Source organism: Oxyura jamaicensis, assembly GCF_011077185.1.
Source record: "Oxyura jamaicensis isolate SHBP4307 breed ruddy duck chromosome 4 unlocalized genomic scaffold, BPBGC_Ojam_1.0 oxy4_random_OJ106465, whole genome shotgun sequence".
Lineage (NCBI taxonomy): Eukaryota > Metazoa > Chordata > Aves > Anseriformes > Anatidae > Oxyura > Oxyura jamaicensis.
The window spans coordinates 13,638-40,393 of NW_023303891.1; the positions used below are offsets into that span (position 1 = coordinate 13,638).

Genomic DNA, 26,756 nt, shown 5'->3' on the forward strand with positions numbered 1-26,756 from the left:
ATTTGAGCAAAAGGGTTTCTGCAGCGCTACACGTCAGTGTTGGACCGGGCACCGGGCAGATGATGTGCTGGCATCTATTGCATGGGGGATTTATAGCAGCAATCAGCTTTCCCCTACCACAGCAAACGCATTCTCAGGCCAACTGAGAACCAGATTGCAGTAGCTGTGTTCTCTTCTTTGCACCAGCATCTGGCGCACCCAAATGGCAGGCGAGGTTCAGGCAGGCACATGGGCTTTATTCAAGAACCATGAACTGTTTTCATCTTAGCTGAGTCCACAGTGACGTCCCTTTCCCAGCACTTGAAATGTGACTAAGGGCTCCTTAGGCTGCTTCTTCACACAGGAAGAGATGCTGGATTTGCTCACTAGCCGTGACAGAAAGTTACATAACCTGAAAGAAATACTTATTTATTTCAGCCATCTAAAGTTTAGAAAAAAGAATCAGTGATGTGGCATAGACAAACGAAGTGAGACTATTTAACAAAGGTATAGAGAGTACATTTAACTATTTAACAAAGGTAACAGGTTTCATTTCTGGGCTAGCTGTCTGTACAAGTTTAGAGTCATAAGCATAACTTCAGGATCTCCACTCTTTATGTCAAGAGCTTGTAGGAAACAGTTCAGTGCCTCTTGTAGGTTTCCGTCATCCTTAAGTTTCTTCCCTCTGTCTACCAAGGTACCGTAAATACCTAAGGAAGGAGAGGAATTCTGACCGCCCTCTTTCTCAGAGACCGTTTCCTTGGTGCAGTACTCTATCTGCTCACCTGACTGAAGCTCAGCATCACCGGTGGATTCCTCCTGAGATGACTCTGTCTCATCTGCTTCGGACTGCTCGCCCTCTAGATGGAAGGACTCTTCAGTTGAATTAAGCGTTTCTCCAGCAGGTTCTTCTTCAGGCTCAACAGACTCCGCACTACACTCTTCTGCTTCTTCTTCCACAAGATCTTCTTGCTCCTCATCACTGTTTTCTTCTTCATCAGTGGTTCCCATCATTTCTCCAATATCCTCAACCTCATCTACCACCTTGTTGATTAGAGATCTCCTGGAAGCTGTAGACCTGTTACCACTGTTAGTTAATTTGGGAGAAAAAATGGCTTTTGTTAGACTCCTGTTGCTTTTAGGAGTAGATGCAGTCATTCCTTCCAGAAATTGATGCAGAGGGGTGCTCAAGGGAGAGGACTTTTTATGAGACTGCTCTTCCTCTGAGATCATAACAGAATAGCCCTCATCCTCACTATCTGAAACAATTCTTTTCACGCACTTCTTTCTTCTGCCTGAAATGACGATAGCACTGTTTTCCTCTGATGCTTCACTCCCTTGCAAGGAGTTGTTTGGATCTTCTTCAGCTGCATGGCAGGGGCTTCCAGAGTTACCATTCTCACTTACCAAACTTTTTGCTGGAGATTTACAAAGACTTGCTGTTTTTAGTTGCAAGCCCTCATCTTCTGGGTGCTCCAGTGATCTTTCCCCACTTGAGGCATCCTGCCATCCATCTTCAGACTCTTCCAAGACCAGATTGAAGTCGATTTGATCCTGGAGAGATGGCACAGACATTTCCTCCAAGCTGGCTTCCACCACATGAGACTTCTGGATCCCAGCATGGACTTCTGGCATAACATTTGGTAGGTTTGGTGGCGTGGCAGCTAAAGCTAGCTCGGGAACGTCAGTCCCCTCTGTCTCTGAGACAGCAAGTGGGTCAAGTACTTGAACTGACACTTCTGCATCTTTTAACCTTTTGGGATGGTCAGCCACACCAGACTCATTAGCAAAATGTTGAGAATGCCCAGAAAAGCCATCCCCAGCCTCAGTCAAGCTAACCGAATTTACATGGGGAACAGGAGAACGCTGCTTCTGTTTGAGACTCGGGCTCTCTTTATCAGGTGGACAAAGTCCAGGTGACAATGGCATAATGCTTGAGTCCAGATTTTGCTCAGACCCTTGTGTATCGGGCTGTTCCTCTATCTTGCTGCTAGTAAGCAGCTCTGTATCCGAACTGGACATCGCTTGTCCCAGTTTCTCATCACCCAACTCATCAACAGTCAGACTTGTCATTTTATTGCTGACGTCAAGAATCTGGACCTCCACGTCCTCCGTAAGATCAATGACTTTGTCATTTTCACATTTATCAGCTACTGGTGGTGAAACCAAGTTACTTATGTTGTTCAGCCCTGGAGACCTCTTCTTTGCCTGGGAAGCCAGTTCTGGTGGTCTTGACCAAGCCTCCTCCGCAGCATTTCTGATCCCCTCCATCCTCATATCTCTAAGCTGAGACTCTAACTGAACTAGCTCGTGGGCTTTCTGTACCCTCTTTTGAATGTACTGATGGGCTTCTTCATTCTCAGCCTGCTCCTCGTGAGTAATTTCTCTCGTAAATATTAAGTCATGATCAGAAATGCCAAACATTTCCAGAGAGTGTAAATAAGCGATGTGTTCATCCAGCTGCAGGTCCGTCTTTCTTTGGGTGGCGTGCAAAGACTGCAGCTGGATCTGAGTTGTGGATGTCCGGGTGTCTTCCAGTGTGAAAAGCTCCCTTAGTTCCTGCTTGGAGAAATATCTAAACGGGTTCTTTTTGTCACCGGTAGTCTGTCTTATTAATGAATCCTTAAATACTTGTCGCCTGTATATTTTCTCTTCCACTGTACCGCAGGTAATCAGCCTGTAAATCACGACATTCTCCTTTTGCCCAATCCTGTAAGCCCTGTCTACAGCCTGAGCATCTGTAGCTGGATTCCAGCTGGGATCAAAGATCACCACTCGGTTGGCTGCTGTTAAGGTTATGCCAACACCACCGACTTGCGTCGTCAGCAGGAAGACGGAGTAGTCCTTGTTACGCTGAAAGGCGCTGATGCGCTTCTCCCGTTCTGTCAGGTGGGTCACTGTGCCGTCTATACGCATGATCTTAAACTGCCTGCGAGACAAAACCTGCTCGATGATATCCAGCATCTTCCTCGACTGCGAGAACACCAGAGTTCGGTGCCCCTCCTCTCGCAGTCTTTCTAGAAGCCCTACAAGGAACAGCATTTTCCCAGACTCCCGAATCAGGGTCTCATCAGACAGATGATCTATTTTGTTGGCACCTGAGAGCACACCTGCTTCGCTGCCATGATCCTGCTCTGAGCATTCCTGTCCATCTAAGCCCAGCTGGGTACACGCTCTTGCGGACAGAAGCCTGGGGTGGTCACACAGCTTCTTCAGGACAGTCAGCTCAGCCAAAGGTGATCGGGTTGTCATCAGCACTTCTTTCACGTGATCTAGACAGAGAAAGTTCCTGTAGATTTCCTCCTGCGTTGGAGACAAGTACACCCACACAACAAAGTCATTTTTCCTAGTGAGAGATGGCATGACGGGAGCACTAGCCTCACTTGGATCCTCAGGAAGAGGGGCATCTGGTTTGTCAGCGTGACTTTTTTTGATGTCTTCTTTAGTTCTTCTGAGGAAATATGGCTTTATGATTGTCATTAGATTCTCAGATATCTTAAGTCCCAGTGCTTTCTCACCTAGAGTCGCATCCTTCTCCCTGGCCCTAGTAATAGGATTCTCGTACTCCATTCTAAATGTTTTGGCTGTTCCCAAGAGAGAGCCCTGGCACGCAAAGTCAAACAAGGACCACATCTCCTGCAGGTTGTTCTGCAGCGGGGTGCCCGTGAGGAGGATGCGATGCTTCGCAGGAATCGCATACACACACTTGGTCGTTTTGTTAGACGGGCACTTGATTTTATGCGCTTCGTCGAGAATGATGTAGTCCCAGACAAATTCCTGCTCTTGGCAGCTGGCGAGCTGCTTCCAGTTGTTGATGAGCATCTGGTAGCTCGTGACGACGATGCCGTTCCTCCTCTGGACCCTCTCCAGGTTCCTGGTGCGCTCCGTCTTGCTGCTGCCGTGGAACTCCTTGACGCGCAGGCCGGGGGTCCAGCGAGCGAACTCGGCCAGCCAGCTGCCGACCAGGGTGGTGGGCATGACGAGCAGGACGTGCTGGATGAGCTCGCCATCGAACATACCTGAGAGGAAGGCGATGATCTGGATGGTCTTACCCAGACCCATGTCATCCGCCAGGATGCCGCCGGGCCGGCCGTCCCGGTGCAGGCGGTACAGGAAGGCGACTCCCTCCCGCTGGTGCTGGAAGAGCTTCGCGTGCAGCTCCCCGTAGAGCAGCAGCCCGCTGCCGCACACGTCCACGAAGCGGCCTTCCTCCTCCTCCTCCTCCTCCTCCTGCTCCGCCAGCTGGGCCAGCGCCGCCTCCAGCCGCTGCATGCGGCCGCGGAGCTTCTCGCTGGGGCGGATGGCGGCCGCCTGCTGGAACAGCCGCAAAGCCGCCTCCAGGTCCCCGCTGCCCGCAGCCTCCTTCGCGCCGCTCACCAGCCTGCGGGGACAGGGGACGGCGTCAGCACCGGGACCGGCACCGGGACCCGGCCCCAACTACCCCCAGCACACCGGGGCCCGGTCCCCTGCTTACCGCCGGTACTGCTGCTCCTGATCCCAGTCGTGGTCCTGGTCGTGATCCTGATCCTGGTGGTGATCCTGATCCCGGTCCGGATCCCGGTCCCGCCGCTCCTCCCCCGGCCCCGCCATGTCGCCGCTCCGCCGCCGCCTCCTCCCCGCGCTTCAAACCCCGAGCCTTCCCGTCCTGCCCCGCGCGGCATGCAAATGAGGCTCCGCCGCGGCCAATCGGCGCGCTGCGTGGGCGTGTCTTTCTGAAGCCACGCCCCTCTCCCCGCCTTTCTCTCGCGCTCCTCCCGCCGCCAGGGGGCAGTGCGGCGGGCGGGTGGGCTGCGGGTGGGGGTGGGCCCGCCGCGGGGTCGCCGGGAGACGGGGGCGCCGCCATGGAGCCGCCCGCCGCGGGCCGGGGCCTCGCCGGGAGGGGGCGGCGGGGGGGGCCGGGGGCTATGCGGGTCCTGGCCGGGGCAGAGGTGCGGGCGGGGCGGCGGGAGCCGTGCGCGCTCAGCCTGGCGCAGCGGGGCGGCCGCTACGGGTGAGCGAAGCGGGACCGGGCCCGGCCCAGCGGGGAGCACCGGAGCTGCCCCGCCGATAGCGCCCGTGGGGGCCGGGACGGGACGGGCCGGGGGAGCGCGGGACGGGGCGGGGGGGGGCTGGGGCTGCTCCCGCGGGGCCGAGCTCCGGTCCCCTTCCCGGTCCCCTTCCCGGTCCCCTTCCCGGTCCCCTTCCCGGTCCCCTTCCCGGTGCTGCCCGCCCCGGCACCAGGAGGGAGCCCCTTCTGCGTTCTCACACGGCCGCTCCCCGTCCCCAGGATCGTTATCCATTCGCAGGAGAGGGAGAGCGCCGAGCCGGATTACATCCCCATCAACAGCCGCTTCAAGTGCGTGCAAGGTACTGACCCCCCGTGCGGCAAAAGCCCGCTGCCCGGTAATTCCGCGTAGTTCTGCCCATCGTTTTGTGCCCTGTCCGTTCCGAAGTGCATTGCTAGGCTGGCCTTTCACACCGGAGCCATACCCAAGTGCAACAAAACATCCCGAGGTGTGAGGACTCCGATCGTTAGCAGTCTGCCCTCTGACACTGACAGGGGAAGATGACTGCCCCGGCCGTCCAGATGTGGCCATTCTTTCTTCAGGAGCCACTGCGAATAGCAGAGATGGAAATGAAAGCCATTTGTTAGGGTGCTTGTGGCTAGAAGCAGGCAGTGTGCTTTTCTGAGCACTCAGTTACTGCAGCATTAAGCATGAACCCTCTTGATGCTGTTTCTCCTCTCTTCCAGAGGCAGAAGAAACCCTGCTGATTGATATAGCTACAAACAGTAAGTTTTATAACTACAGACAGTCGCGTGGCTAAATCTCCTTTTAGGAAACAGGCTGCCTGCTGGGCACCGATACGTGTGTCTTTTACTTGCTGTTTCATACTTTTCCTCCATACTTCGCGTTTGTCTTTTGAGCAGGCAGGGGACGCATTTCCTCTAGTGATGTCTGGCTTGTATAGACATCCAGTTGTCATGGTTTTAACTGCCCAGCTAGAAGGACTGGCAATCAGTTAAACTTTAACTTCTTAAACCTCTCCTGCTTTCAGACCCATTCTCATTCCCCTTCTGTTTCTTTGACCTGTTCTTGAGCCTCAGTTACCGTCTGCCCTTACCAGTGTGCACGCACGGCGCGCTCCCTCGTCACTTGTTCTGCTTTCCATTTCAATACATTTTTCTTACTACTTTTAGAGCTCTTCTCTGTGAGGTAGCAGTGGGGAGAAGTCTTCCTAAAAACAGGAAGACAAGACTGGTGATAGCCCAGACAGGGTAATCTCTGATGCACGGGGAAACTAGTTTAGGTGCCAGTTCCTATCAGAAACAGCAGCTGGACATTGCCTGCCACTGAAGAGCTCAGAGGGTATATAGTAAGCCTGGTTGCTCTGAGGGCATCACGTCCGTGAAGCAGATGTGGCTGCAACTCTGTGAGTCTGTGTTTGTGCCTGAAGCAGGCTGCAAGATCCGGATCCAAGGGGACAAGACAGCTGAGCGGCTCTTTGAAATCCCTGATGAGGAGCGTTGCTTGGGATTCCTTTCAGAGGTGCAGAGCATACAGGAAGGTAAGCAGAGCTATGGCTGTACTTGTGAAATCCTCAGACCACCGGCAGTTTCTGATGGGGCCGATTCTTTTTCCAGCTCAGTTAAAATCTTCTCTTCCCGACCATAAGGACTCAACCAGCTGGCATCAGGTGGAGAAAAACCTCCCAAGTCTTTTGCAGGCCTCTCCTTCAGGTATCAACGTGACTGTCACCTCTGCATGCTCTGTGGTATGTACAGGACTGGGCCCCCAGTGGCAGGGAGCTGTGACAGACGCTGCGCTCAGCCGCCTGCCTTCCACCCTGTTTCCTGGCCTCACCTTATCCTGTGCAAAATGCAACTTCGTGGTCCTTGGATTTTGTTGCCCTGGACCCTTTGTTTCTTTTCCATTGCTGTCTTCTGCCTAGTGCCTTGGTCTGCATGCGTTAAGCTCCATTCTGCCTTGTTCTGTGGTTAGTACCCTTTCTGTCACCTGTGCACCTTTTTCCCTGTGTCACCAGAGCTGGCATATTGTTGTTATCACTTGCTCTTTCACGTTCCATGGAGTTAGATTCTTTCCTTTTCGTTCTGAGCTGTATTAAATGGTATTTCACGATATTGTGCTTGGCTTTGTCTTCATAGGAGCTCTGGGGTTTGAGGATGACTTCAATGCTATGAGCCTAGAGAAGAAAAGAAACATGCAAAACCACCAAACGGGATCTCGCCGGGAACCCCCACCTCCTCCTGTGCCTCCAAGCAGGCAGTAAGTACCATGGTGAATATCTTCCCCTTTTTTGTGTTGGTTTCTTCTTGTTTTTTTTTTGTTTTTTTCATAGACAGCAGACCCAGTTTTAATTCTGCTCTTGCTTCCTTCCGAGATTTCACCGAGAGAGAGAAGGTACATCGAGGGACCAGCCCAAAGTAACCAACACTATGCGCAAAATATTCTTGCCCAACACCCAGTCAGGGCAAAGAGAAGGCCTCATCAAACACCTACTTGCCAAGAGAGAGAAGGAGTACGTCCACCTTGAGAACTTCAGGTGAGAGAATGCAACAGCATGTACATAGGTAGAGACAAACCTTTATAATCTCCTCTGTGAGCTCAAATCCAGCCCAGGTTTGAAATCTGACAACTTGGGTGGCTAAATGAGGGTTGCTGCAGATTGAAAAGCAAACAAATGTTTGCAGTACAGCTTCTCCTTTGGCATCGTTTCCCTTACATGTCAGATCTCTGGACCTCCAAGTAAGACTGAAGCAGTTGAGCAGAAAGACAACAAAGGGATCTGTCCCGCCACACTGCCTTGGCATCACCCCATCCAACATGATTTTAAGAGAGGCAGATGTTTGCTGGCCCCGGTGAAACGTCTTTAGTTTTGTAGCCTTCTGTAGAATTGGTATCACTTAAGATGGGCCAAGCCTAGAAATATTTTCAGGTACCCTACAGCTGGCTTTGCCCTGTGCACAGAGAGCTCACCTATTGTCTGCTCCCAGCCTGAATGTGTGCGCTGGAGGGACCCGGCTTCTGCATTCGTTACTGGGTTTTCTGACAGTTCAGCTGCTTTTGTGTTGTAGATTTTTTGTGGGAACGTGGAACGTGAACGGGCAGTCTCCGGACAGTAGCTTGGAGCCCTGGCTGGCATGCGACACAGAGCCTCCAGACTTGTATTGCATCGGGTGAGAAGTGATAACCTTCCGTTTACTTACGGTGCTGGATTTCTTGTTGCTTTTGCTTGGATGCTGGTGTGCTGGATTTATCTGAAGTTCCTGTCGTGCTCTCAGGGGTTCCAAAAAGCTGAGCTATGTCTCAGAAGAGCTGTCTAGAGGGAGAGAGCTATTTGCTTGAGGCAGCATTTCAAGTTCAGCTGTGACGTAGCAAAATAGATTCTGCTTGAGGTACCCGCAGTGCTCTCTGGCTGTCCTCGGTTTAAAGTAATGCTTCTCCCAGGGGGAGGCTTTCTGGAGTGTATTGCAGTAGGGTCGAATTGCACCACGGTGAAATTCTGCTGCTGCTTTAGCAAGAAAGAATGAGGAGCTTTTCTACCAAGAAGAGAGATTCCTGGACGTTTCATATGGGACCTTCCTGTAGAAAGAGGGTGATCTGTAGGAGAGGTGGAATGTGCTAAGTTGACTTGGTTTTAGGTTCCAGGAGCTGGACCTCAGCACGGAGGCTTTTTTCTACTTTGACTCTTCAAAGGAGCAAGAATGGCTGGTTGCTGTGGAGAAGTCCCTGCACCCTCAGGCTAAGTATAAGAAAGTGAGTTCTGTTCAGCGCATGGGGGTTTGTCAAAGGGTTGGAATGGCTGGCAAGGAAACAGAAGTGGTGTGGTAGTTTTACTGTGCTAGGCAGCTGAACAGCACAACCGCTCTCTCACTCCCCCTCCTCAGATGAGGAGGGGAAGAAGTAAAGGAAAGAACAACTCACGGGGTGAGATAAGGATGATTTAATTAAAGAGGGGAAATATTATTAAGGAAATATTATTATTAATTCAACAATTCAACTAAAGGGAAAACGGGGAAAGGGAAAGAGGGAGGGGGAAAGGGAATAACAAAACAAAACAAGTAAAGGATGTGTGGAAGTGCAGAGGAAAGAAATTCCTCTCTACTTCCCACCAATGAGCAATGCTTGACCACGTCCTTGAAGCAGGGCCTCAACGCACGTAGCCGGTGTTTGGGAGGAGGACAGACGTTTTCGCAACGAGAGCCCACCCCTCCCCTCTTCTTCCTTTTTCCACCTTTTATTGCTGAGTGTGACATCATATGGTATGGAATATCCCTTTGGTTGGTTTAGGTCAGCTGCCCTGCTGATGTTTCTTTCTCACTTTTTGCCCACCCCCTAGGAGGGTCAGAGAGAGTCCTGATGCTGTGCCAGCACTGCTCAGCAGCAGACACAACACCAGTGTGATACCACTGCTGTTCTAGCTACAAGTGCAGAGCGCAGCACTGTGTGGGCTGCTGCAGGGAAAGTTAACATCCCAGCCAGACCCAGTACAGGTGGTCTTTCCCTTTCCTCACCTGACCCAAAGAGCAGAGACTCTTTGGAGGAGAAGTCAAGGAGGCATATGTGGCATGTGTCTGCAAGTCTGTGTATCAAATACACTGAATTAAATCTGGAGAGTTTATTTCTGTCCCACTGTTGTAGTAGAACTTTGTATTTTGAAGCAGAAATTTACAAAGACGGGTAAAAATAGCTGTAAAATAAGAGGCAGGTAACGGGGAAGTGCTATGCTCAATAAAATCATAGCGGCGGGTTCCAATTCTTTATTTGTATTATTTTCGCTGTTGTACTTTAGAAACAAGGTGTGTCTTGAGCTGGTAAGTTAAATGAATAGCTTCTCCCTGAAGGAATGGAATAACTTACGAGGGGAAATATTCCAGAGGCTGCTGCCTTGGGGCAGAACTGCTTCAGTTGTGGCACCTGGTCTTTATTCTGGTTGCTTCGGAGCAAGCCGTTGTTTTTCATCTCTGCTGTAGCAAACCTTTTTGCTGTAGGTACCAGCCTAAACACGGTTTCCCCTTCCTCGTTGGCCGGTGCACTCATTGTCACGCCCCTGGCATGCTTGTTTTGCGGTGAGCTCCGTGGTGTGCGTTACAGGTAACCAAAAGCAGGAAACCAGCACCTTGCTGAGCCGAAGTGCATGGCGAAGGAGCCGGGGGTCACGGCATGAACTGCAGAGGCTGATGGTCCTGTGCCTTTGTTTTCCGTGAGTTTTTAGGGAAACTTCTTCCACCCTTGCATAAGGGAGAGAACAGGATATGGCCGCAGGCAGGGGGAAGTGACTGAAACCATAGCTAAGACTTGTGGTTGCATGTAAATGTCACTCCTGCAGACCGTACTGAGTACTCTGCCTCTTCCCGTTTTATGCTATGGTTTCATCTTCTTCCTTCGCTGCACAGATTTAATCCCAGCACATCTTAATATGTTTATGCCTCTCAAGTGAGCACGTAAGCAGTGCTCGGGGTGATTAGGCCTCATCACGTGTGTCAGAGAACCAGCAGCAGCCCTGCCGGGACAGCGCACATCAGCTCTGGGTTGAGCCCTGGGGGTTGAGCCCTGCAGCAGAGAAGAACCTCTTAACTCCAGAAGGAGACTGTTTACCTTAGAGAAAAGGTGTTTTCTGCAAAGCAAATGGTACAACTCAGAGACACTGCTTTATGATGCTCTGTATGTCAGGCATGTTTGCCTCAGGAAATAAGAACTTTTCTGTCCGTTCCCCTCAAAGGTTTGTCACTTCTTCTGCTGTAGTTCTGAGTAAGCAAGCATGAGCTGGAGCTGCAGCCCTCAGTGACAGTCACAAGAAGTCCTCTGCAACATGCCTAACTGGCTCTCTTGGGATCTTCCTGTGATTGCCGTGCTGTTCAGAGCATAATTCGCAAAAGGCTGGGACTTCACAAAAAGATCTGCTACACACCTGTGAAGTGTCTGTTACCTCACAAGGCAGCTCTGCTGGTAGGGAAACACCAGAGTGGGAGATGTAAGCTCAGCACAACTGACGGCAAGTGGAGGATGGGAGATTGTCCCCCAGAAGCCAGCTTGGGGACTAGGAGGCCCTTTGGGTGCTGTTGCAAGCAGGGGTTGAGTACGAAACAACGATGAGGGACTGAGAGAGACCAAGAAGGGAGGCATGAGGTAGAGCAGGCAGGGCCCTGCTGGGATCTCAGGGCTTCTTTTATTTCTACAGGTGCAAATGGTCCGCCTGGTTGGAATGATGCTGCTCGTGTTTGCTAGGAGGGATCAGCTGAGTAACATCAGAGAGATCATGACAGAGTCTGTGGGCACTGGAATCATGGGGAAGATGGTGAGTCACTGAGGCCAGTTTCTAGTTTCAGTCTATCCATGCGAGAACGGGCACGGTCTGGTTGTGTTCTCATCTCTGTGCCGTCCCCGTCTTCTCCCTGGTGCCTCTCCTCTAACGACTGTTGATGCCTGCTCTCCCCAGGGCAACAAGGGCGGCGTGGCGGTGAGATTCGTGTTCCACAACACGACTTTCTGCGTTGTCAATTCCCACTTAGCTGCTCACGTGGAGGACTTCGAGCGCCGAAATCAGGATTATAAGGATATCTGTGCTCGGATGAGTTTTGTACCCCCTGATGTTACGCTACCTCAGCTCAACATCATGAAACACGAGTAAGTTTCCTTTGCTGCCCACCTTTCTTGAAGCGGTGTTGAGTAATAAAAATCAAGTTAAAATCCCAGCAACAAGAGATTTTCCACAGATAAGTTTTCTGGCTTAATTAACAACATAACTAAACATGCCAAGGTGTCCTGTGTGCTAGAGCTCCTGCAGTCGAGCTAGCTGGTCACATTTTTACTGCGGTGACTCGGGCAACCTGTCTGTAACGGCCCTCTTCTCACGTGTTGCGTCTCATTTTCTCATTTCAAGCAAGCGGCATTCCCACGTCAGTGGCTGAGAGCTTGAGGAAGCTGAGTGGGCTTTTTTGTTTGTTTGTTTTTTGTGTGATGGGAAATAAAATATAAATATGGGAGGAGAAGGGATAGCAGAACGGTCGTTGTTTGTGCTTTTTAGGCTTTTTTGAGTATTTACAATTGCTGTTTCAGTTTAAGTGCATCAGATGGCATGTAGGCAACACTTGATTCCATGACATTGTTTTTTTTATAGAGTGACAGTGGTGCTGAATAACCCAAATCAGTCCCAAGCATGCATACAACAAAGCATATACATTAAGTTTTCTTAAACCTAATAAAAATAATTAATACTGCTACAGTTAATAATTAAGCCATTAACAACTCAAAATATAGAGTGGATAAATAAAGAAAAAACTTCAAACGTTAGATTATCCTTGATAATCCACTAATGGAAATGTTGAGGTTTGGTTATAAACAGGAAGAGCTTTGATATTAGAAGCATTTAGACTTTAATCCTTGAAGGAAACCTTTATTTATTAAAGAGAGAATACTACCGGTGTTTCTTTAGCTGCTGGTGGTGGGAAGGCTGTAGATCTGTTTGAAAGTCCAACGAGGAGCAGAATAAGAGCAGTTGCTGATGAGATATGGCTGATAGATAAGATAGGCTCCCTTTGAGCTGTTGTCCTATCTGTGCTTTTGCAAATCCTGCATCAGTCGGTGTTTGCTAGGTGGTTGATAAAGTAGCGTGCTGATGGGGTTGAAAGGAAGGCAGTGAGAAACTGGTAAAACCACGGCATCGCATGAGGTGCGAGCGTGCAGATACATGCACACAGGCCCGCCTAACTGATGAACAAGCAGGAACAAGTTCTATCACTGCCCTCTTCTATAGACAAGAAGAGCCTGAGTGCTAGGCGGATTTTATGCAGCCTGAGAGGTTTGGAAGCCTTCGTGAGACGTGCAGGTTCTGTTTCATTACGGAGCTGGTGATGTTCTCAAGGCTTTTTGTCAGACAGAGGCAAACACAAGCATTTCCCGTCAAACAACTCTTCAATCCCATGTGGGATTCCAAGGGAGATGCCACTAGAAATTTCTGCTGTCCGACTCGGTCCTTCACGTCTCCTGTTGTCTTCCGTGTGTCTCAGCCTTAATCACCAGCAACCAAATGTCTGTTCTCCTGCCCGCCCCTTCTTCCACATGTAGCTTACGATACTAACTTCTGGCTCTTCTTCTCCGTGTTTGTCTTTGTTTTCAGTGTTGTCATCTGGCTAGGAGACTTGAACTACAGGCTTTGTATCCCCGATGCCAGTGAGGTGAAAAGTCTTATCAGTAAGAATGAGCTTCAGAAATTGTTGACGTATGACCAGGTCAGTGAACCCCGCCTATGTTTGTTCCATCCTCGTGAGGCCATTGTGGCTTGAGATGTGCCTGTGCTTGGGAGGATCTGGCAGGCGCTCTGCGATAAGTGTCTGTAGACGTAGGTGCTAGAACCTAGACGGAGCTCTTGAGTGTCTTGGTGACATCAGCTCTCTGGACCAGAATAGCTTGTACGCGATATTGGGGTTAACGGGATGACTCAGGCAGTTACTACAGAAGCATCTTTGCATCTCGCTGGAAGATTTCTCTCTTCGGTACAAGCTGGAACATAGAAATTTCTAACTGCAACAATAGCTGGTGTAATCAGTGTCCTGGAAAAGGTATTGATTCGGAGACCACTACTTGTCTGCCCAGACAGTTTGACCTAAATTCTGTGCTGTAGTCTTCACCGCTCAGTGGCTTTTTTTGCAACACGCTGGAAACGAAGGTAGCACCAGATCTGTCTTCAAGGTGATGGCTTCTACCTGTGAAGTATGAACAAAAACAGTGCAATGGCATTTCTGACACACAAATTAACGGTAAATCTGGTTGATTCTGTTCTGTAGCTCATGTCTGCTGTACTACAGAGCTTCAGGCAGAAAACAACTGTAGCTTAGGGTTTTTTGGAGGAAAAAAAAACGAGGAAAATTTGCAGCAGAGTGGAAGAGAAGAGGAAGGCAGCGTCAGGTTGTCATCTGAGCACACTTCCGGAGGCTTTTTCTAAACAATTGACAGTGAAATATTAATGATGGTGTTGCTTGAGCCTGAAAACTAATGAAGGCATTTAGCACAAGAGGAACAATTAGTATTTCCCTTAATTTGTTAAATGCTGTCTGTATGGTATGGCAAGCAGTGCTGTGCCAATTTGTATTCAGTCTATTTGAGACACGCTCCACTGATGTGCTGAATTTTTATCTCTGTTAAAGGTGTAAGATCTGAGAGGTGGTTTGTGCGGTGTCTGTGGTGAATCCCGGGGTGACAAGCTGCAATTGGCTCAGCCCATGGATTTGCTCTCTGGCACTGCCGGGGAGGGTGGGTCATTTGGGGTGGTTTGGCTTTTCGTTGTTGAGTTTGATTTTAAACTGATCTTTTTCTGCTTCCAGCTGAATATTCAGCGTATTCATAAGAAAGCATTTGCAGATTTCACTGAGGGAGAGATTAAATTCATCCCCACGTACAAATATGATTCTAAAACAGATCGCTGGGATTCCAGGTAAACCTGCTGCCAATGTACACGTTGACCTATAACTTAGAAATATTTGTCTTGTAAAACGTGATTTCCTGCTTCCTAAAGGCAGAAATACCTCTCGGTGTTACAGTGATAGCTGGAGTACACAGACAAATTTGTACTCCTTTGTTTCCCTACTTTCTGGAATAAGCAGATCCTGCGTGTGTTGAGGAGGCACATGGCTTAAACCTCAGTTGTTGATGATTCTGACACATCAATGCGGGTAAAGAGTGAACTCACAGGTGACCCTGCACTGGAGGGATTTTTACTGCTTCTAGAGCAAAACAGTATAAAAGGGGTTGAAGAGAGAAAGGAACGTGCTCTGTGAGTCATCCTGGCCCCTGACTGGCACACCCGCAGAGGTGGCTACCCTGCGATAGCAGCAGTTTTTCCTGCTTGCCACTCTCTGCTTGGTGCCTCCCACAGACGTTTATGCTTCTGCTGCAGAAGCTTGCTCAAAATGGAGAAACTCCCAAGAAGCAGTTCCAAGCCATATAGCAATTAAATTTTATTCTGCCCGTGTCTGTGAATGAGCACAGCAGTTAGTCTGGAGAAGGATAACCCGGGATTCAGATTTCATAACGTAATTGTTAGAGCTGAGTAGACTTTCTGTAGTGGAAACAATGGGTGGTGGGTCAAGCTGTAACATGCAGAAAGGCCCAGCAGCAAAAGAAGCGGGCGCAGTTTGGGTCACACTACACATGGGCTCGGACTGTGGAAACAGACCTGTTTGTTTCCTGATCCTGGAAAGGACGGGAGTTCTAGCTGCTGTAGAGGGAAAGGGAAGAGAGCAGAATAAATTCCATCATGTTCCAGTTGAGGGGAGTGTGGCAGTTCACTCCGTCACTGCTGATGTGCTCGCTGATGACAGGGGTGGAGGGAGCTACGTGGCCAGGAAGAGAAAGAACTTTGATCCGTATTAGAGCTGTTGGATTCCTGTGGTAACTTGTGTTTCCTTGCAGTGGAAAGTGTCGTGTGCCAGCGTGGTGTGACCGGATCCTTTGGAGGGGTGGGAATATAAATCAGCTCTGCTACCGCAGTCATATGAACCTGAAGACCAGTGACCACAAGCCAGTCAGCGCGCTTTTCCACATCGGGGTAACTTTTTTTTTATATATATGCAAGGGCAGGACCACAGTATTGTCATGCGTTCCTTTGGGAGGCGATTGTGTAGTCAAGGCACGTCTGTGAATTCTATTGCAAGAGGGCAGATTAAATAAAAAATAAGGTGTGTTCGCTTGGTTGGCGTGCTGCAATTTGGCAGCTGTGCCAGCCTCTGCTCCTCAAACGACTCGGCGGTTGTAGTCTCGGTGTGCAGAGCAGCCTGGCCGTAGTGCTGGGGCAGTGTTATGCCAAAGCAGTGTAGGTGTTTGCTGTCGGTTACCCTGGCAGATGTGGTGATGCAGTAAATAGGAAGGCGATCCCAGATCCCGTTGACTACTTTAATGATGCTGCTTAGCTTCTGGGGTGTACCCTGTGATACGTAGCACTAGAGTGAGTGAGCTACTGTTTTCTGTCCTCCCCAAGGAGACAGAGCAGAAAGCTGTCATCGCTTGTGCCTGCTGTTGCAGTGTTGGGTTAGGAGCGTGTCACTGGTTTACATCTGGTTTTGTTTGCTGGTGACTGGCTGGCAACAGATTTGGGTTTCCTAGCTTACTGAATGGGCGTGGTAAGTGTCCATGTTGGCTACTTCCCACTTTCTGGGCTGCTCAAGTCTCCTTAAAGCAGAACTTTTCTCTTGTTCTCCTGGAGAATGGTGAGTAATGCTGCAAGATGCTGGTGCTGTCCCACAGAGATCACCCCCAGTAATCTCCCAGTAGTGTGACCCCTTGACCAGAAACACCCCAGTAACACATCTCTTGGGATAAAATCTGCGTTAAGTTGCCCACGCAGCTTGGAGGTGCACCCACGTATGCAAATTCTCTGAGCCTCAGGTACACACAGCAACTAGTTAGAGAAACCTGTCACTTCTGCAGTTTACTCGTGATCACAGGAGTTCTTGTCAGGCTGGTCAGAAACTTTGCTGAGTGTTGTCCGATCTTCCACAGGTAAAGGTTGTGGACGACCAGAGATATCGAAAGGTGTTTGAAGATATCGTTCGTATGATGGACAGAATGGAGAATGACTTTCTTCCTTCGCTGGAGCTAAGCAGGAGAGAAGTGAGGATGAACTCTGAATCACTATCCACTTCCACAGCAGTTTTAGAAGTGTTGGGACTTAATTGTAGGAAATTTGAACTTTATCTGTTATCTCATGATCAGGAATCGGGTTAAAAGGGATATCTTACCTTGGCTTCTTGAGAGGTTTTCTGCTAGAAGTTCTGTGTTATGTAGGCACTTTCTGGTTGTGGGTAGCCACTGTGGCGTCTGTGTGGCTACCTTATGTGTCCTGTCCTGGCCACTAACATGATTTCTGTTTTTCTCCTCTCTGCAGTTTAACTTTGAGAATGTAAAGTTCCGTCAGTTGCAGAAGCAGAAGTTCCAGATAACCAACAACGGGCAGGTCACCTGTCACTTCTCCTTCATCCCAAAGCTCAACGACAGACAGTACTGTAAGCCATGGCTTCGGGCTGAGCCTTGTGAAGGTTACTTGGAGCCAAGTGAGTTTTGCAACTGTTTCTCCAGTGTATTGGTATAGGTTGCCACTTCTCACCAGTCCTTCCCCTTGGGTCTCACCCTTTCTGCCATCATCCTTGTCTGCCTGTCTTCTCAGTTTTGTGGCCTTTGTCCCTGTAGCACAGAATTGTAGGGGTTGGGAGGGACCTCCAGAGATCATCGGGTCCAACCCCCTGCCAAATCAGGTTCCCTAGAGCAGGCTGCCCAGGTAGGCATCCAGACGGGTCTTGAATATCTCCAGAGGAGACTCCACAACCTCCCTGAGCAGCCTGTCCCAGTGCTCCGTCACCCTCACTGTGAAGTTCTTTCGCATGTTGGTGCAGAACTTGCTATGCTTCATTGTGTGGCCATTGCCCCTTGTCCTGTCCCCACAGACAACTGAAAAGAGGTTGGCCACATACGTCTTTGTTACCCCTTGAGGAGAGTGTCTGTGTGCTCATGACAGCTCCTGCCTGTTGCAGATGAGAGTGTGGACATCTCCCTGGATGTGTACGTCAGTAAGGACTCCGTAACCCTTCTGAACTCGGGCGAGGATAAAATTGAGGATATTCTTGTCCTTCACTTGGACCGAGGGAAGGACTATTTCCTCACCATCAGTGGGAGCTACCTGCCCAGCTGCTTTGGCACCTCCCTAGAGGCTTTGTGCCGGATGAGACAACCCATCCGAGAAGTTCCAGTCACCAAACTCATTGACCTGGTAAGTAGCAGCGTTTCTGGAGCACAAGCTGCTGTGAATGGGCAAGCCAGATTTGCCCTGAAGGTCCCTTAGGGAGAGAGCATGTTCCTTCTGTTTACTCCTAAAAGCTGGAGTAATGCCTTCCACATGGGTCAGCTATGCTGGCTCTAATCTGATTCACATCTTCCAGAGCTTGAGGTGGTCTTTTCTGATTTTCCCCTCCACCACCGATAGCTTTTGGTAGCTTGTACTTTGTGATTTCCCTAAGTCCTAAGTATTACGTGGTGGTGAGACAAAACAATATTCCAGCATCTTTGTTTGCATCACTGCCCTGCTGTTGCTGGGGTGCTCAGCTGAGTGGCTCCGATGTGCCTTAAGCAGTGTGACTGAAATGATCTCTGAGATGCCTAGGCTTCTTCGGCCATGTCGAGCGCTACAGGATCCTTCTCCTTCTGGACAGCTGTGGTATCCACATTGCTCAAGGGAAGGAAGAGACAGAAGCAGGCCTGAAGAAAGGAATTTGTTGCTGTTGTGTACTGATGACTACAGCTCAGCAAATGGCCAGCCTTGCAGCCTCTCTGGCCAGTTCCTGTCACACCACAGTGAGCAAGCTCTTCTGCAGTGCAGAGATAACTGTTCATCTCTACAAGCATCACGAGCCCCTAGCATCAGCATTCCCCCTTCTGAAACCTTGTGTGCCTCTGAGGTGGTGTGACTGTGCCCTAGTCACTTTTTGTCCTTTTGGTATCTCATGGCTGTTTTGGAGGTTAAGTCCCATTTTGAGGGGCACTGATTCTTGCTTCAGCCTGCTTTCAGTCCCCTTTTCGGATGGCCTTCCCTGGCCTTGCTTCAGAATGGTTTAGCAGCTGTTGAGTTTTAGTCTGCTTATTCATTCTTGTTCAGCCGGGAAGGCCCTTTCGTTTCAGAGCATGATAGAATGGCCTGGGTTGGAAGGGAACTTAAAGATCACCCAGTTCCAACCCCTCTGCCATGGGCAGGGATGCCACCCGCTAGATCAGGTTGCCCAGGACCTCATCCAACCTGGTTTTGAACACTTCCAGGGACGGGGCATCCACAACTTCTCTTGGCAACCTGTTCCAGTGCCTCACCACCCTGCGTGAAGAATTTCCTCCTAACCTCTAATCTAAATCTCCCTTCTTTTAGTTTAAAACCATTACTCCTTGTCCCGTCATTACCTGACTGAGCAAAGAGTTGCCCTTCATCTTTTTTATACCTGACCTTTAAATACTGAAAAGCCGCAATGAGGTCTCCCCGGAGCCTTCCTTTCTGCAGGCTGAACAGCCCCAGCTCTCTCAGCCTTTCTCCATAGGAGAGGTGCTCCAGCCCCATCATCCTCACGGCCCTCCTCAGGACCTGCTCTAACAGCCCCACATCCTTCTTGTGCTGGGGGCCCCAGACCTGGACACAGGACTCCAGGTGGGACCTCACAAGGGCAGAGCAGAGGGGCACAATCCCCTCCTTCCACCTGCTGGCCCTTCCTCTGCTGATGCAGTCGCCCTTCTGGGCTGCAAGCACACACTGCTGGCTCACGTTGAGCTTTTCATCCACCAGAACCCCCAAGTCCTTCTCTGCAGGGCTGCCCTCAATGAGTTCTTCTCCCAGTCTGTATTCCTGTCTGGGATTGCCCCGACCCAGGTGCAGCACCTTGCACTTTGTCCTGTTGAACCTCTTTAGGTTCACATGGGCCCAGTTCTCAAGCTTGTGCAGGTCCCTTTGGATGGCACCCCTCAGCTTGGTGCCATCTGCAGACTTGCTGGGGGTGCAGCTCGATTTCTGTTGACCTGGTGGATTAGCACAGTTCTTTCAGTCTCTCTGATCTCCATTCCTCTCTTCTCATATCTTAGATTCTTGTCCTTCTCTGTGTGGTTTGCTGTTGTGTTTGCCCAGTGAGCTGCTGCTTTTTCACGGCTGCAGATTTGGCAGGGCCTGCTCCTGCTGGCTTAAACTCCTTTCTCTTCCCCTTGGCAGCTGCCCCACCCTTTCTGCCTCCTCCAGTTCCCACCTTTTGTAGTAAGCATACACTTTTCTCACTGGCCCAACAGGCAGAAAGGCCTTTGTGCTTTTTTTTATGCTAGATTCCTGATTTTTGTAATTACAAGATTAGGTTAAGCAGAATGCAGATGGCAAGATGGAGCGTTTGCCTCCTCAATTCAGGTAACTAATGCAGGCCTCAAGCTCCTCGTGCTCTTCAGGATTTGGCTGATAATCATTCTTCTTTTTTTTGAAATGCGTCAGGCTTGGTCTGGAGCATTTCTGTGGTCTCGGTGACTTTTTCTTCCGGCTTCCCAGTGCTCAGCACTGACTTTTTGCTTGATGGATAGGAACTTGGGCCTAGACTCTTAGCTTCTGCCCTCCTGGATATGCACCGTTGCTCTTCTGAGTAACTGTACTCTGGGGCCTCTTCTGCTTCCTTTACCTCTCAGTTTCCTTCTTCTGTTATTCAGAGAAGAGAAGCACAGGAAGCAAAACAATCAGAGAAGAGCAAGACATGAAGGCACTCTGTCCCAGCATTTGCAGTGAAGAAACAGTCTGTTCTGCGAGTGAGGTCACTTTGACTGCAGGACCTCCACTGGAACATGCTAAGCAAGCTCAAGGAATACAAGTGGAACAGCCCAAAGCAAAATTTAGTCACTTAAGATTATAAACCTGCTGTCCCATTAGAGCTATTTTAGGTCTGTTGTCTTTGATCATACCTGTGAGCTGAGAAATTCTTGGAGCCAGGAAAAACTGAGCACTTTCTACAAGGGAGAATGGTGACTGCTCTGTGCAGCCCAGAGGCCTTTAGGTCTGGTTTCCATGTATTTAGCAAATGTGTTGACTGTGCAAAGAAGTCTGCTTGTGTGTGTTAAGAACCATCCTTTCTCCTGCACTTGCTTAGAGTTTATCATTCACTGCGTCAAGCATTGCTCTTGGCCTGGCAAGATGTATGTCTTGTCTTCAGCAGAGGGAGAAGTGGAGAATGCAGGTCAGGAAGGGTCTGAGGGGCAGTCTGACACAGGATAGCAACGTGTAGGTGTGAGCTCGTTTGGAAATGGTTCTCTGAGTTCTCCCAGGAGAAGCTGCTAGCACTTGAGCACCCTGTCTTTGGGAATTCAGTTTTAGCATCTCATCCTATTTTTTTTTTTCCTTGGGATCCTCCTGTGGGCTTCAAAAAGCGTCTTGAAAAATCTTTCTTAGGAGCACGTTGTCCCACAGAGCTCATTATGCTGAACACTACAGGAAGAGAGGTGGACAGCAGGACAGGCAGTCGGCTAGGTGACTCACCCAGTTACCGACCGAGCCTCTCTTCTGTGCAACGTGGCTCTCTGGCGTCCCAAACCTGGGACTGCGGTCCCTCCTCCGGTGCCTTGGAAGAAAAACCTGCGCTAGCTCATATTTGGAGCAAGCTGTTCTGTTCAGGTTGTGTTAACACACAGCAAGTGAAGGAAGCAGGCGCTGCAGAAGCAGGAGGAGAGCCCGAGATGCTGCTCCCCGCTAAGCACGCCCTGTGTCATGGCTGCTGCAGCCGTATGTCCAGCTCAGCCCTTGAATGCACTTTGGTTGCTCCCACCCTGAGAGGTCGTTCTGCCAAAACTCGGCTTGGGCAACCTGCTTCTGTTTCCTCCCGCGGACTCCTCTAAACAACGTCTTAAGTTGCCAGCCAGCACTGCGCTGGTGAGCGGACGTTTCGGCATCGTCTGAGGGATTGGACGCACAGCCTGGAGGGGGCCTTGGCATGCTCCTCGCCGCCGTGTTAATGCTATTGGGTTGTGCAGACAAGCAGCCTCGGGTTTTGAGCACAAACGCTCGTTTCCCTGACTCTACGCAAAGCTGCTTAGGGGGCTTGCTAGCTCCACAGCTGCCACGCGCTCAGCACTGCAGATTTAGCTTGGTGAGTGTTTTATCTCTGGCCCGGTCACAGGGGGAGATGGCAGAAACAATACAGGAACATTTATTTCTGGCCAGGAGGATTCAAGAAGGGGAGCTTCTTCCCATCAGATCTCTCTCATCTGCCTGTGGTCCAGCTGTTTGCCCAGTAGTGAACGGTGCTGCTGCAAGGCTGCTTGGAGGAGTTCACAGAAATCTTGACAAGGCTGTGCATCATGTGAGCAGGATTTCTGCTAACTGGCAGGCAAATCTCCTGCCACAGGTTTAACTTTGGCCACGTCAGCGAAATGTATGAAGGAACTGGCATTTGGTGGGTTCTCATAATGCAAAGTAGGTTTCTGCTTAATCTGAGATCATTCTCTCTCTTAACGATACTTTTCCCTCTTCTCTCTTTCCCAATGCTCTCAGGGAGAAGACAGCTTCTTAGAAAAGGTAATGCAAGCAATTGCTGGCGAAGTCTGCATCTCGATGACTTGTTTGTAAAGAATGAGAGTTTTTTCCCTTGCTTTCTGCTGAAGAGGGAAGGGGAGGTGGGTCCAGAGGGAGCGCCTGTTTCAGCAAAGCCTCTTAGCGCAGCTGTGGGCCCAGAATAGATGAGAACATGTAGGAGCACAAAGTGACCCCGTAGTCAAGATGGGGCCAGCCCAGCTGAGCTGCTTAAAGCTCGCCGTATTTGCTATGGGGAAAAAAAAAAAATGCTGTCCTGATCCAGGCAGTGGTGATAAATACTTCCAGAAAACACTGGCAGCCTGTGACATACCTGAAAGAACTGTAACCGTGCACGTGAGGTGAGCTTCACCAGAGCAGCCTTTTCAGATGCGAGGAGAATGCTGAGTCAGAAAACAGAAATCTTTTGCTCTTTCCATCCTGGGATGCCCTTACGGAGACCTCAGGAGGGCCTTGTGTAGGAGGCAGGTGTTCCTCAGCTTTCTCCAGCAGCAGCGCTTGCGCTGCCAGCACCGACAGCCACCGATGCCAGAGTGGGATCGCTGCTTTACTTTGTGCTCTGCGCTGGGGTCCAAACGAGACAAATCTGTAATTCCGAGGGCAGGTGGGAGGTGGAGACGCTGCTGTGCGCATGGCAGCGTTGTTCCTGCTCGTCCTGCACCAGCTCAGACATTTGGTAGCCGATGCGAGCTGACTGCGCAGGCTGGGCTGGGCGACTTCTCCCTCTCCAGGCTGTCAGGGTAGGAGCCCTCCCTCCAAGAGGGGCTTGAACCGGATGAAGCCCCCAGGCTCCTTCCTAGCAGCGGGGGAGGGAGGAGTTTGCCGCTGTCCCCCGGGAGCATCCTTCTGCAGAGCATCTTCCTTCCTCGGCGGCGCTTCCCTTCCCCGCGTGCAGCGGGAGAGGGCGCTCGGTGCCCGCCCGATGCGCGAGGACAGCCCCGGGAAGGCTCCTGCCGGGGCTCCGCAGCTCTCCGAGTCCCTCCGAGTGCCGCTCTGGGGTTCGGCTCCATCGCCGCGTGGCCTGGAGCAGGGATTTTTTTTTGTTGTCGCAGAGTCTTTAGCTCTCAAGGAGCGCCCACAGCTCGCGCCTTAGCTCTTCGAGGGAAGCTGCGAGGAACTCGCTTAACGCTCTGCTTTCCAGTGCTTGGATGGGTGAGGAGGGTGTGTAGCCAAGACCCGGTGTCTGCTCGCTGGGTAAAACTCGGTGATGTGTGGGGCAAGCCTGCCACTGCCCGCGTCGGTAGGGCTCGTGCCAGTCTGAGGGATGGGGGGAACCCAGAGGCAGCCCCAGCTGGCTGCGGGCAGTTGTGTGCGCTGCAGAGGGACAGAGATCACAGTTGTCACGGAAGCTGCCAGCAAAAATGAAGCGCTTGGTGTTAGGCTTGCGGTGCTCCTCTCTGCTGGTGTCCTTTTGGTTGCGTTCCTGCTTGTGCCGGTCTCTTCTGTGTGGCTCCGCTGTGTGCGCTTCGGGAGGGCTGCGCGTGGTGTTTCTTTGGGAGCACGCAGGAACACGAGCGATCATAAAGGGAGGATAAAATCAAGCAAGAAAATTTTGATCCCGTCCAAGGTTGGTGCGGTGGGGATTTCTGAGCAGTTGAGGTAGCCAGCTGCCTCCCGTGAGCAAGCAGGAAAGCGTGACCGTGGTGTCAGGGTGTTCTGTTTTCAGCAGGCTCCTCTCCTTAGGAAGATCAGGAAGCAAACTCTGAGAAAACTGAATTGCTTCACGCGCCACCAGAGCGCACAGGAGTCGGTAAAGACATGTCCTTGACTGTGCATTCAGAGGAGAGCAGCTGGACGAGGAGAGAGCAGCGGCTGGGCTTAAACCCAACGGTGGAAGCCAGTGCAGCAGCAAGGCTCATTATCCCCTGGGGAGGCTGGGAGTAACGCGGACAGGTCAGCTGGGGCAGCCAGGGACACGTCCTGGGAGCTGTTTATTTTTTTTTTTGGAGGGAGCTCCCCTGAGCTGTGCCTCGGCCTGTCACCTGCTGTTCAGTGGTGGAGCAGGCAGGTTGCTTGGGGCAGGGACCTGCCGTCTGCTGTAGGAGCAGGGCCAGGGGCGTCCTGGGTGCTGCTGCTTCCCTTCTCCAGACCCTTGCAGAGGGACCGAGCTTTCCCTGAAGCTCGCTGTTCTCTTTGCCGCCAGGAGAAATCCACGCTGCGGATGAGCATCCTGAACAGCGAGGATGCAAGCGAGCTGCCGCTGCAGGTGCCGAAGGAGATCTGGCTCTTGGTGGACCACTTGTTCAAGCACGCTTGCCACCAGGTGAGGGCTGGGACCTCCGCCTGGAGGTCAGCTCCAGCGGGGTATTTGTACGGCGGGGCTTCTCCCCTCTGCTTGAGGCGCTGGCTGGGGTTCCAGCGTGCACCCTGCTGTCCCTGCGTGCCTCAGCTTCTGTGAGGGAGGCGACTGCTGCTGTCCCTGCGCTGACACCGCTGTCTTTTGGCAGGAGGACCTGTTCCAGACCCCAGGCATGCAAGAGGAGTTGCAGCAGATCATCGACTGCCTGGACACCAGTATCCCCGAGACAATCCGTATCCTTGCTGCGCCTGGCATTCCCAGGAACCCATTGAATCTCTGCTCTGCTGTGAGATTGCTCTCTGAGGAGCGCTTGTCTGACCCTTCTGGAAGGGTCCCTGCCTGGGGGCTGGCTCCCTGCTGTCCCTCCAGAGGTGACCCCTCCGGGAGCTGAACACGCGCCGCTTAACCCAACCTTAGGGAAGCTTCTGCAAGGCTGTGCCAAGGGCAAGAACTGATGGTGGGGCTCGGGGGAGGGCAGAAGCAGCGCAGGGCGGATGCGCCAGCATTTTGTGGGGACGGGGAAGAGCAGAGGAGAGGGGCTGTGGTGTCGGGAAGCAGTCAGGCAGAGAACCAACGGGACCTGCGGGGAGGAAGCAGCAGCAAAGCAAATGGGAAGGAGGAGAGGCGGGGGGGGGGAGGTCCGTCTGCTCCGCGCACCCCTTGACTCCCTCCGGCCCAGCGGGCAGCAACCACTCTGTGGCTGAAGCGCTCCTCATCTTCCTGGAGGCTCTGCCAGAGCCGGTGATCTGCTACGAGATGTATCAGCGCTGCCTCGACTGGTCGCACGACAGCCGGCTCTGCCGACAGGTACGGCGCTGCCTCTGCCTCCATCCGCTCGCGGCAGGCTCGGGGGAGCTTTCCCCGCTGCTCCCGGCTCTGGCTTGGACCCAGGGCTTGCTGCCTTCCCGTGGGCTGGCACGGAGCTTTGGGAGAGGCTCCTTGTGGTGAGCAGGATGGCTTGGGTGCTCCGGCAGTGCCCTCTTCTTGCCCAAGGGCTGGCACTGCGGCTCCTCCAGCGGTCCCTGGGGAGCTGGTGGCTTCCAAAGAGCCCCCAGGCGTGGGTGGTATCGCCCTGAGCACCTTGGGAATAGTAGCCCCAGGGAGCCAGAGAGCCTTCAACGGTCTCGAGGGTTTGAGCACCTGCTCGCTGCTGCAGTTCCTGTGCTTTCTCTAAGGACGGCAACAGAGTGGCTCTTAAAAATAGCTGGCGGAGCAGCAAGCAAGGCCAAGCGTGTCCTTGGGCAGAGGAAGAAGCTAGGAATGTTTTCAGAGCTGGCCTCGGGAAACCTCTTGTCCTGGTCCTAGTGCTGCTACTGTGCAGCTGGATCCAGCTGGAAGGCAAGAGGGGAAGCAGCCCCGGGGCAGGGTCAGTTTTCACCTGGTGCCACGGTTCTCCTAGAAGGGGTGTCAGCAGGAGCTGAAGCCCAGCGGTGCCGTCACCAGCAGTAGGCTGGTGGCTTGCTGCGCTCTTCCTGGGACTGTAACTGGTCCCTGGTGGTCGGGCAGCAGAGGGGGAAGGCTGCCCGCCGGCAGTGCAGGGAGGCACAGCTCGGCCAGGCCAGGGCGCCGCGCGTGCCCTGGGAGTGCTCCCATCCCTGTTTTCTTTGCAGGTGATTTCTCAGCTGCCTCGCTGCCATCGCAGCGTGTTTCGGTACCTAATGTCGTTCCTCCGAGAGCTGCTCAAATACTCGGAAGACAACAACGTCAGTGCCACCATGATCGGTAAGACGGAGGCGTCTCTGCCTTCTCCCTGAAACGCGACCCCTCCCTGGCGCCTCTCGAGGCCTCCGCTCCCCACCTGTAACTAACTCTGCCTCTGCAGCCACCTTGTTCACCAGCCTCCTCCTGCGGCCTCCACCCAACCTGATGGCGAAGCAGACCCAGCAGGACCGCCAGCGTGCCACCAACTTCCTCTATGGCTTCTTGCTTGCCGGGGACGAGGAGTGATCCTGCCCGCATGCCAAAGCCGGGGGGCCCCATGCTGCCGGCCTCGTGCCCAGGCAGGGCCTCCGGCGGCTCCTGAAGGGCAGAAGGCTCCCAGCTCCTCCAAGTGCCGTGTTTACAGTTGGAAGGGAAGCGTTCTCCTCTCTCTCCCACTGCTGTACCCCACGCCGCAGAGGACCTGCGTGCTCATTGCACTGCCATCCGTGACAGGACCCTCTTGCTTTCTCCCCTGGAGCTGGCTGGATCTGCTGGTACCCGGACGTGCTGCCAGCGGCCCGCTTGTCCCGTAGCCGTGTCGCCAGTTCCCCGACCCGCGCTTCTCTCCCCTTTTCACCCCCGTCTCCCTGCAGTCATCGCAGGGAAGGGTGGAGGCTGCTGGTGCTTCTGGAGGGCCGTGGCTCAGCCTGCGGGCTGCATCCCTGTGTGCTGGTGGGTACTGGTCGCACTGCTGAGAGCCCTG

General features: G+C 52.0%; 2 protein-coding genes across 5 annotated transcripts; one reads left to right on the top strand and one right to left on the bottom strand.

Annotated features, from left to right (window-relative positions):
• Positions 1 to 241: 241 nt before the first annotated feature.
• Positions 242 to 12,812, bottom strand: LOC118157267 (DNA excision repair protein ERCC-6-like). Of its 2 annotated transcripts, XM_035311532.1 has the most exons (4): positions 12,808 to 12,812; positions 4,514 to 4,539; positions 4,453 to 4,465; positions 242 to 4,359 (listed from the first exon to the last, which is right to left on the bottom strand). In XM_035311532.1, exon 4 carries the CDS (start codon positions 4,249 to 4,251, stop codon positions 529 to 531), a length of 3,723 nt encoding a protein of 1,240 aa, XP_035167423.1. In that variant the 5' UTR covers positions 4,252 to 4,359; positions 4,453 to 4,465; positions 4,514 to 4,539; positions 12,808 to 12,812; the 3' UTR covers positions 242 to 528. The 2 variants fall into 2 exon arrangements, with proteins under 2 accessions (XP_035167423.1, XP_035167422.1); XM_035311531.1 differs by lacking the exons at positions 4,514 to 4,539; positions 12,808 to 12,812 and having other exon boundaries at positions 242 to 4,360; positions 4,454 to 4,495.
• Positions 4,815 to 26,756, top strand: OCRL (OCRL inositol polyphosphate-5-phosphatase). Of its 3 annotated transcripts, none has more exons than XM_035311533.1 (23): positions 4,815 to 4,969; positions 5,246 to 5,325; positions 5,711 to 5,749; positions 6,415 to 6,525; positions 6,602 to 6,697; positions 7,124 to 7,244; positions 7,360 to 7,521; positions 8,054 to 8,155; positions 8,621 to 8,735; positions 11,161 to 11,277; positions 11,419 to 11,606; positions 13,099 to 13,210; positions 14,303 to 14,412; positions 15,390 to 15,525; positions 16,476 to 16,586; positions 16,861 to 17,026; positions 17,504 to 17,739; positions 22,015 to 22,038; positions 24,197 to 24,316; positions 24,501 to 24,585; positions 25,032 to 25,159; positions 25,963 to 26,074; positions 26,175 to 26,756. In XM_035311533.1, exons 1-23 carry the CDS (start codon positions 4,821 to 4,823, stop codon positions 26,297 to 26,299), a joined length of 2,745 nt encoding a protein of 914 aa, XP_035167424.1. In that variant the 5' UTR covers positions 4,815 to 4,820; the 3' UTR covers positions 26,300 to 26,756. The 3 variants fall into 3 exon arrangements, with proteins under 3 accessions (XP_035167424.1, XP_035167425.1, XP_035167426.1); XM_035311534.1 differs by having other exon boundaries at positions 6,418 to 6,525; XM_035311535.1 differs by lacking the exon at positions 22,015 to 22,038.